Source organism: Hyalella azteca, unplaced genomic scaffold (genome assembly GCF_000764305.2).
Source record: "Hyalella azteca isolate HAZT.00-mixed unplaced genomic scaffold, Hazt_2.0.2 contig5104, whole genome shotgun sequence".
In the NCBI taxonomy this organism is placed as follows: Eukaryota; Metazoa; Arthropoda; class Malacostraca; order Amphipoda; family Hyalellidae; genus Hyalella; species Hyalella azteca.
Window position 1 is genome coordinate 99,727 of NW_025935305.1, and position 11,249 is coordinate 110,975.

The following is an 11,249-nucleotide window of genomic DNA, read 5'->3' on the forward strand; positions in this document are numbered from 1 at the left end:
GATTTTTGTTAACCTTCATCTCGATTGCTTGATTTGTAAAGTGAAGTAAAGTAAAGTAAAGGTAAAGTTCTCGACATATGTGTTTCTTTTCTAGAAATAAAATACGATTAGATATTAGACGCGTAAGCTGATTTCTTTCCCAGCTTCTTATACAAGCACCACACAATGCTGTTGACAGCTTTCACAAGATGAAAGCGTTTAATTGCTCGTTGTAATTATTAGGCTACGATAGATGTATTTCTTTATTCAATTGGTGTTCAGAGTAGGTATCGTTTATATGAGATGTCTCAAGACTTCTCTCATTTCCGATCAAAATGCATTTTTACTAAACCCGTAAATTGAAAGCGAAATAACGATGATGACATGAAATCATTGTAATGCAAGTAACAATATCCCCTGAAAGTGGCTTTCTCAACTTCTCAGTGATACTTAAAAATTAAAAATTAGAACGATTATGTTCGATCGATTAAAATAAAATTAGAAACGAATTGAAGGACTAAATAAATGTACAATTCTCTGCCGGAGAAATGTGAAATGTAAATTTTAATGAACTGAATGCCCCTGATAAATTGACGAGTCTAATTCGCATATACTGTAGCTCGCAATATTGTAAGTGATTCTAATGATTGCTAACCAATGAAAAATTTATCACCGTGGATACCCTTTGTTGTGATATTTTTTCAATAAGAATCGATGGTCATTCTCTCCTCATCTACCGAGAGTTGGAGCACGAGCTCACTTTGCCGCTCTCGATCTGAGGATAGATTTTTGCAACGCCTTCGATCGTCTCGCGTAGAGTTGGTTACACGTGAATTCGCGTGGTGCTAGGCATTTCAAGACTAAACATATGCTCCTGCATGGCTTTATCTAGCCTATTCTTGAACGCGTTCATACTCGGAGCGTCAGATGTCCGTGGCAGCGACAAATGAAACCTGATTAAGATATTACAAGCCAACTACAATGAGAAGTCTAGCATCCAGGACGACAAACCAACCCTGGACATTTGAAGTTTATTTTTTCGTTACTGGGTAACTACCATAATTAAATAATTGTCTATTTAAACCTACGAACTGCTCTAACAAGTTCTTTAAAGCATTCGGTAGACACAAAAAAATAAACGTTAAAATTAGAAAATATTTTTCAATACATTTTTACTTCACAAAAAGATTTTTCTGGATGTATGAAACCGAAATGTGCAGCCTTGCGCATCCTCACATTTGAATATAAATAATCGCTGAGAATTATGGATATCGACCGATTTGCGTTGGTGTAGTCATAAAATTTCATCTGTTTTAATAATTGTGCTCATATTGCTTCTGTCTTTATTAGCGAAAAGCTTTCATGTTACTAACTTCTAAAATACTAGTTTATTAAAAAATTAAGTAGAGTTTCTGCCTTTCCCCAATCAATGATTGGGATTACTTTTGCTAAATATCAGCAATCGATTCATTTATATTGATGCAGTCCTTCTTCGTCGTATATAAATTTGGTCAATGCGTTAGCGGAAATAAACTCATTTCTCGACGTCGGAAGATTCGAAAATTATTTGAGAAACTCCTTTAAATTACATAATCATTTTTAAAGCCACCTAAAACGGGAAAAACATACACATTAACATTAAACACCAAAACCAACATTAGGTGGCCTCTGAAGACCATTCCGCTCACACCCTCGGCCGCCTATCTCGGGGCGCAGCCAAACTGACTATACGGGCGCAGCCAAATTCTCGAAACGTTGAGTGATGCAAGCCAAGTACGCATATCACAATGCTTTAGCAGCAACCACAATGGAAGAGTGTTAATGCATTAAAGAGAATCAAAATTCAGAAAAACAGCCAGCATGTGGTTATAGCCAACAAGTAAGCTCTGAAAATTCTATTCCAAATCAACGAGGTGTCTGGGTGGCTAAACACAACAAGATTGGAGCAAGAGCTGGGTTCGAAACCGCAGCTAGCTGTTGAAATTCTGCACTGTCTGGAATTGGTGACAGCTATAGGCCAGACCAAGCCTAATCTTCAACGCTGACTATTATATTTCGAATTTTATATTATTCTATACTATAACCAGTGACTGCTTACTTACATTTGATGAGTATGCAGTCACGATAATTAAAAATTAACTTCCGACGCATTATGCTGCGTGACGCGTAACCGAACACGTTTCGATTCATGAGCTTTAAACTTTGCAATTTCGTTAGGACCGAAAAAACTTCTCAACTCGGCCATACACCAACACTTCGTTTCTCCAGACACGACTGTATTTTCTACCGCCAAGAAAACTATCGTCATTGGGTACTACAATAATGTATGGGTCATTTCGTAAACACGTTTTATTATTTTCATTCAGCAGGTGTAGGTGATCGGTCAATCAATAAGGGGGAAGCTTTATTTGAGTAGTGTTTAGTCATCAATTTATAAATAAGACTCCGAGGGCATTCCATGGGTGCAGATCCGGGAGAAAGTGTGTCCAGGGTCGCGGACAACCAGCAGGCGGGCGGGGCGTCGGGATATTTCAAGGCCACCGGACGACTGGAACTGTTCAAGATAAAGGATAACGCACAACTTTGTGTGAAAAGCGAGAGTGTAAAACAAATTTTATACGAACGGGGTCGAAATTCAATCACCGTAGACTCTGTTTTGAGTTGGAATGTCGATTGAAAAAATTTACTTTGCAAACATATGCCAGATAACCGCGAAAAAATAAGTCGGCATTTATGATAAGTAATGGCATAAAGTACATTTATTGAAGGGAGTGTGGATTAAGCCAGACGGTGCCTGCGCGCTGCAAGCTCTAAGAGAAAGTATATAGGCGTATCAACAATATAGCATCAATATCAACAGCTGGAACGACCATGCAGCGACAGTATGGTTAGCCTTTCAAGCATCAAATATGAGAATAAGGATCAACTCACCTTCACTTTCTTCTTTCTGCAATTTCTGCATTTATTTCCAATGAATTACATTTTGCAAATTGTGACAAATTTACTGATTTCTTGAGCATGATGAAATAGCCTTTCAAACACAGAATGACGAAAATTATTCTAAAATTGCATAATAATTTGGGACAGGAGAGATAGTCAGCCTAGAGAAATCGGTCAAATGTTGCTGTGTGTACTGCGCAGGTCTCGTTTCTTTTGATAGAGACTGCGGAGAAAAGTGTTGAAACTTCAAACTGAAGGAAATTATGGGAGAACAGATTCTTATTTTTAATGATGAAAATGTCAATTGCGAATTAATTTAGGACGCAGTGTATGATAACGAAGCAATGAAAAATATATTACCTCCTCAATTTATGAGCAACATTTAAATACTTCTTTGCTCCACGTTAGGAGAGAACGTTTCTACAGCTAAGAACAGCAACAGAACATTGAGCATCTGGAGCACAGCGGACGAACATTGGTAATAAGCTTACCACACATATCATAATAATCTTCATGACATCGCACCAGCTTGAATTAACGGAACCGATTCAGCAAGCAAGCAAGTCATGAAGATTGGTGATCAATCGCTAGTCATTAAGGTGACACAGATACAGAGTTTAATTGATACCTTCTGAGGTTTGGTGAGTCGGTGCTACAAGTTTATCTGACGTCACGACGTTCGAATATTATTTATTTGTACGTTTATATACTCGACAGAGATGCTGCACATTTCCCGTTATGCAATTCATTCTCTCATAAATTCAGCTTTTCTAAAACTCTGGACACTGTAAAGTAAAGTATGGCGTCACAGTTGAGGGAGTTATTTACTTCTACGTAAAGGATCTCCTCAGAACCTGCAGTCATGTAGACGTGGTAGCGGCATGGTAGTGACAGCAGCAGTTACGAGAACAGCTGCAACAATAGCAGCAGCCCCAGTACGACCAGCAACAGCACCAGCAACATCAGTAGCAGTAGCCGCAGCACCACCAGCAGTAGCAGCACCAGCAACAGCACCAGCAACACCAGCAGCAGCAGCACCAGCAGCAGTAGCACCACCAGCAGCAGCAGCACCAGCAGCAACAGCACCACTACCACCACCACCAGCACCAGCAGCAGCAGCACTAGCAGTAGCAGCAGCACTAGCAGCAGCAGCACCAGCCGCGGCAGCACCAGCAGCAGTAGCACCACCAGTAGCAGCAGCACCAACAGCAACAGCACCACTACCACCACCACCAGCACCAGCAGCAGCACTAGCAGTAGCAGCAGCACTAGCAGCAGCAGCACCAGCCGCAGCAGCACTAGCAGCACCAGCACCAGCCGCAGCCGCCCCAGCAGCAGCACCAGCAGCAGCACCACTAGCAGCAGCACCAGCAGCGTGCGAACGCACCCCCTGGACAGAGCGTGCAGGTAACGGGTTTGTCTGTTGCGCGTCGACCCCGCGGCCCCAATATACGGACGCCGCGCCGTTGCTCTATGAATGTCGGATTGCCACATAGCAGCCACAAGAGCTGACCAGGAAACCTAAAGCAGTTTAGTGATTCCGGATATTGGATATAATGGATGATTTAAATTTAAATGTATTAAATTTAGGTTTCTACTTTAGTTGAAGCCATGCAATGCACAAGAAGTGGCGTGCACATGTATACTAAGAGTGATGAGTGCGTATATATTTTCCCGCTGTTATGCAGCATTCGATCAAGCCATTACTGACATTACAAAGTAGAAGTCATTTGGTCTTTCAGCCCGTGAAATATCAAGCAATGTTTAAGTCACATCGTCATACAAGCGCCGGATTTAAATAAAAATCGCAACACTAACATTACGTGCCAAAACTCGTACACGGCTCGAAAACAACCGGGATTTAGAGGCAGGCCGCGAATTCCGGTTTGAATTTCGAGAGGTCATGTAAAAAACCTGCATGATCAGTGTCACAGTTTTGATTGTTCCAAAAGAACCAATCTTCAGTGAATGACCAGATTCGGCCTTCTCTTTAGACTAAAAAATCTTGTGCATATTTTCCGGTAGAAGAGAAATCCACGCGAGCTGCGCGTAGCATAAAGGAATTTGAAAAGCAGGTCAGGGGCCTGGCAGCGGCTTGCGAATTAATTTAGGACGGCTTGGGGTCGAGCCGAGCAGCCCAAGATGTAGGCGGATGAACTTTGTTTACTATAATTCATAATAATAATAAATCAACTTGTTGAGTATTTGAAGATAGGGAACAACATTACGAGATGTATAGTGAATAGTAAGCTTGTTAACTGAGCATGAAGGTTTATTCAAATTGAACCACTGGGAAATTAATAAATTCGAAAGTATAATGAAAATGTTACTTTTTTGGCAGTTTGTGAACAAATGTTGAACTGCGCCAATATCGAATCATCGCAAGGTTCGTTGGTTAAAAGTGCAGAATTGTATGTAGATCGCCGAACAATGAAGTCAAACATAATATTTGTTGATCAATGTGAAAATTACGCTCTGAAAACACAAATACTCTGAAATTTTATGATTTTTGAATGGATATTTTTTTAATTCGCTGATGATACACTTGTAGTAAATAGCAGATATTGAACCGGTTCAATGGTTGCAGCTAACTAAGATCCTCATGGCAAAAACTAAGATCCTGATGTCAACACGCGAGCTTCATGTCATAGTCAGCGTTCGAAGGGCAAGTGCACCTCCACGAACATCTTCGGTGTCAGTGTCTCTTTCATTAGCTTGTGCATCACAATTGATGCATCAACATAAATACGGCTTTCCTATCACTCTATCGCCATCTCCTTCATCGATATGAATTGTGTAAAAACTCAACTTCACCGTAACTCGAACTCTTGCATTACAGTTATGAGCTGCGGGTCTCTCCAGGGCAACCGCCATATGGACTCTCATTGAACTCCTTGGCAATCTGTTGACTCTGTGTAGAATTACAATCACCGAGAGTGATCGCGCTGCAGGTGAAGTGATACATGAAAATAGCTCATTAAGAGTTCTATTATGGATTAGAAAACTGTTATAAAAAGTTGGTTCATTGTCCTCTTTTCTTCATATTCAATGTATATATTTTCGAAAACTTTTCGAATAGATGTTTCGAATTTCTAATAGAAGTCGTTCGATTTAATGAATAGAAACTGTAAGAATTTTCTTCTATTTAACGTGATTAAAATGACTTAAATAGGTTACCAAACCCCCCCGCCCCCCCAAAAAATATTCAAATAAATTTTCCAAACTCCTGTTTTCATTTTTTAAAACTAGCCGTGACAGCATCAAGATATAGTCAGCATCGAAGCTTTGTAATAGATTGCGTCCTTTCACTACATAGCGAGTTTTAGCGACAGCCTAGCGTGAGGAGATATCAATGCATGCGGCCTCGAGGTAAACTTTCCATCACATTGCAATTCAGGGAGAGCACGACACGGTCACGTCAACGAGCAAGGGTGACATCACATCTGTATCATGGATACGAGCTGTAGTAACGCGTCACGGAGGAGGGGTGACATCACATCTGTATCATGGATACGAGCTGTAGTAACGCGTCACGGAGGAGGCGTGACATCACATCTGTAACGTAGAGAGAACACAGAGTTCACAGAATTTCTTGAATACATTGGACGTTCTCTTCCATTGAAAGATTGGTCTCCGCTTTGTATGTAAAATAAAGTCAATTATAGAACTACAAAAAACGAGTTCGAGTGATTAATAGAGAAGATGAAATCATCATTCGTAATATACAATTATTAGGACAAAAATTATTGATTGTGTCTAGCAGAAAGTAAGCAATACAGGCTCCCATTGAATCGCTTGATATATGCATTGAGCTCTGCTTTATTTTACAATATCGAATATACTTGAGTTGCTGTAGCGGTCCGACTGTAAACATGTTGCGGAAAAGCCTCAAAACAATGCCATTAGGGTCAATTTGGATGAGAGGCAAATTCGGTTCGCAGAAGAGAGCGATGAACCCCTGAATAACGTAGATCATTATTCAGGGTGCAATGAAGTCACTCACAATGTGCAAGCTCAGTAATAGAATAGAATAGAAGTGTCGGCGTTGAAGACATAGGCCCATGGCCTGTTGCCGATTCTTGAACTTTTCGTGACTTGATTCACAAGGGATCCGGCCTTTGGAACCCGATCTTTCCATAACTGACGATTGATTGAGATAGCTGCTGGACTTATTGCCTGCTCCGTAATTTGCTAGGCATTACGCTGTTTTTTTAGTTTATAGCCGTGGCCCCTGGTGTTGGTTCTTGTTTCAAATTCTAGTAATCCTTCTGGGACCTTGTATAAGCCATGAGTATATTTGTATACTTCAATGAGGTCCCCACGCAGACAACAACGCGCCACAAACATCCAGAGCACTTCACCACACCATCACCAAAACAACCACCACACCACACCATCACAACTAGCGCGCTGTGGTTGAATCGCAGTGGCCGTGTTTGTAGAGACAAGAGAAAGCCAGGCGGGCTGAGGTGGTCTGAACTTTTGTGTTGCTTCATGGAGAACTGCGACAAAAATGCTGACCGAGAGCAACACCGATGATTATTTTAACGTCCGCGAGAAAGTTCCTCAGGAAAATTTTATTGAGAGCCGTTGGATGTCGGTGAATACTCTACGGAAAATAATTGAGCGGAACAAAAGTGAATAGCTGAAATTCAAATATTAGTAATAAAATCTTGCAATATGAGCAAGAAAGAAGTAACAACACGAAGTCGAAAAATTGATTTCCTCGGTTCATTGTGAATATTTGAAGGATGTTTTAGATATTTAGTTTTGATGCCAGTTTCGACAATGGACTATTTAATTCTGAAACAATAACACGACAAAAACTAAATATTTACATCCACGAACAAATTTGCAAGTTAACTGTATTGAAAGTGAATTATAATATTATTTGTATACCATCCACTATATAATTAAAATTATAGAAGTAATAAACTTAGAAAACAATTGAAGTTCACATAAACGGTTATAGATGGAAAATCTTTGCACTCACCGTCTGGAGAATTTTGTGTTGATATTAAGACCGGAAGACAAGCGAGGTGAACCGCAAGCAGAAGCCACCAACTGCCGCGGCACAACACGTCGCACCTCATCTTCCTCAACAAATTCTGTCAGAAGGCCTGCTGCAGCTACACTTTCCTTTCATCCCTACAAACTGAAAACGAAGCGAATGGGACCCGGATTTTTTCCGCCTCTTAACACGTTACAATCTGTACTTTTTTTCAATCTCGGTTACTATTAGAAAACACGTATCGTAAAAAGTACGCAGTTCTCGAATACGAACAAATAAATCAGTTTTTCATCGAATAAAATTTGTGCTTTCGCTTTAAATAACACATTAATTTCACCGTATGATTTAACAAAGAAGAACACCGACTACTCAGCTCCACGAAGTGGAATGAGATCAGGGAACACAAGAGGATCCAGGTACGTGTGCAACCGCCTCAGAAACTTTCTCTCTTCGAGCCGCGCTCGACACAGACACACCTCTCACCCCGCGGACTTGAAAGCAACTAAAGCCGCAAGGCGGCGATCGCTGTGGCGCTGTTCGCTGGCATCCGAGTTAGCCAAGTCAGAGGCGATGGTCATAAAAAGAAACGAAGGAACTGCGCCAGATTACGCAGTGCAACAAGGAAAGACCAGCGCTGTGAAATGTCCAAACCTTTCCACAACACACCGGTACGGGTTATTCATTTTGGTTCCATAGTAGTCGTATAAACATTTTTCTTCATACATAAGCGGCATCACATATCAATCGGCAGTTAATGAGAAAGTAATGACAGCTTATAATAGCCACTTGCATTCATTGAAGCCTAGTTGCCAGTAAAATGAAGGCGATCACTCATAGCCTTTATTACAAGTACCTCTCAGGGGGGACTTCTGTCGCGTGTCTGTGCTCGTCAGAAGTTTTATGGGATTTCGCGCTCCTAGGGGGATTGTTCCTGAGCGCCCCACCGCTGAGCTCGCGGTGTCTGACTGCAGGTCTCAGTTGTGGGATTAAGTTATAATGTATGTAGAATTCCTTACATTTCCCTTCTGTCTCTCCCGTGCGGTTGGCCGACGTCCCGTGTAAGCGATCTCTTGTTCGAGTGCCTTCATTTCTGTTACTTTTCACCTGCCCCTCCATGTCACTTCGTCTCTTTGAGATGATAACATAACATAGTGATCTCGGCGCTGCAGTGTAGGCCTGATGTGGCCTGTCGCCGATTATTTTCCTTTTCGTGCCTTGTTCACAGATGATCTAAAATCGTATCATTTGACCGTATTTTTTCATGACTGACGAAAGTTTGAAATAGCTACTCGACTTCCACCGGGTTCGATATGGTGCTAGGCATTTCAAATCTGAACATATATTTTTCCATAGCTTTATCTTGTCTGTTCTTGAACGCGTTCATACTTGGAGCGCCAACGATGTCATCGAGGAGGCTGTTCCACATGTCGGTGATTCGAAGCGAGAAGAAATTTTGTCGCGTGGAGAAGTTGCAGCGTAGTTTTTTTAGTTTATAGCTGTGGCCCCTGGTATTGGTTCTTGTTTCAAATTCTAGTAATCCTTCAGTGACCTTGTATAAACCATGAGCATACTTGTATACTTCAATGAGGTCCCCACGCAGACGTCGATAACTGAGGCTTGGGAGCTTCATAATCTTCAATATTTCTTCATAGGACTTGCCCTTCAAGCCTGGAATTATCCTTGTTGCACGTCTTTGAACATTCTCTATTAAATTTCTGTCCTTTTCAAATCTCGGTGACCACACAACGTTTCCAAACTCTAGATTCGAGCGCACGACAGCAACAAACAACTGCTTCATTGCTTCTGCATCTAGGAACTCGTATGAGCGTCTGATTAACATTAAACCACAGCTGCACTAAGCTGTCAAGATCATCTTGCAATTGCGCTTTATTTGACACATTCTTTACTGAATTATAAACTTTTGTGTCGTCGGCATACATGGAGAGCACGTTGGACACTGCTTCTGGCAGATCGTTCATAAAAGCAACGAACAAAATAGGCCCAAGAACGCTTCCTTGTGGCACGCCACTGCGCACTGATGCCCAGTCTGACACGGTTCCGTTAATACTGACACGTTGTCGTCTACCTACTAGAACATCTCTGATCCTTCAGAGTACGTTTCCCTCAATTCCCAAAGACTTCACTTTACGTAACAGCCGCTCATGCGGAACACTGTCAAATACCTTGGCAAAATCGAGGTACAATGCATCCACTGGTTCCCTTTCGTCCAGCAGGCGAGTCCACTCGTTCAACGTAGATAATAAGTTAGTGGTGCAGGATAACGCTGCTTCCTTCGAGCCAGCTTCAGGGGGTTGGGCAATTGAGACCTTCCGACCCTTGTGGGTGATAAATAATTTGAGATTTTGAATGAGACCTTCCGCCTTGCTGGCGATGTTATATTTTGACCTTCGGTGCGAAATAGCTTGATAGCTGAAGCGCTAGCAAACCTTTATACTACTACTACTTATTACAATTAATGCACCTTTTGGATGGAAAGTATGTTCAACCGTGGATATCAAGTCACCAGTGAAAATATAGCAATAATGAAAGGTGAACAGAATTGTTTTCTGTTAAAAATAAAGCAAATTCGGGGAAACTGGTAATCTAACGATCTACGTAACACTGTCCTGCGCTGTCAAACACCAAAGCGTCTCAAATCCATAAAGAATCCGAAATTCGGTAATATTTTTGGGAGACTAGTCTCCTCATTCTCAAGAATCTGCAACTAGTAGACGCAATTATGGAAGCACGTCATATAAAAAGTGAGATTCTGCATGTCTAACATTTAATTCTATTCCTGCTCGAATCGCGGTTCTCATTTACGGGGTCATTCTTTTCAATTCGCAGTGACCAAGTTATATCTTCCCAACTACAGAGCACATTTCGATAAAATATTCAACCTAAACTCGTAAAGATATTAAACTCGTGGGATTTTCATTATTTCGCCTTAATTTACAAGTTATGGGGCTATACGAGAAGCTCATTGATGAACTAGAGGTTATTAACCACCCTGCAACTTCACCCATTTTGAACAGAATTGTCACAGGAACCTGTGCTCGAGCCGCAACTCACTGCTCCTATCCTGTAACTCAGAACAAATCCCTGGACCACACAACCAACCCATCCGGACACGCTGTAATTACCGTCATGAGGTTTGCACAACCTTCACAATTTAAGAATTTCTTTGTTAATAACATATTTTACCAGGGCGTACTTTTAAGTTAGGTAGCAATTACTAAAAAGTTAGTTCTCAACAGAAAATGCGATTCGCTAGTTACCTCAGAAGGATCTTGTTTCTTGAACATATCAACGTGGGAAA

At 41.3% G+C, this 11,249-nt stretch overlaps 1 protein-coding gene across 5 annotated transcripts in view; it reads right to left on the reverse strand.

The window, feature by feature from the left end:
• LOC108668242 overlaps positions 1-8,416 on the reverse strand; it is a 39,772-nt gene extending 31,356 nt beyond the window's left edge. For all 5 annotated transcript variants that reach the window (XM_047880271.1, XM_018155420.1, XM_018155418.1 and 2 more), the window contains exon 1: positions 7,913-8,416. In XM_047880271.1, the coding sequence (XP_047736227.1) occupies positions 7,913-8,012 (100 nt within the window). In that variant the 5' untranslated portion in view covers positions 8,013-8,416. The remainder of the gene's footprint in view (positions 1-7,912) is intronic.
• Positions 8,417-11,249: the final 2,833 nt, after the last annotated feature.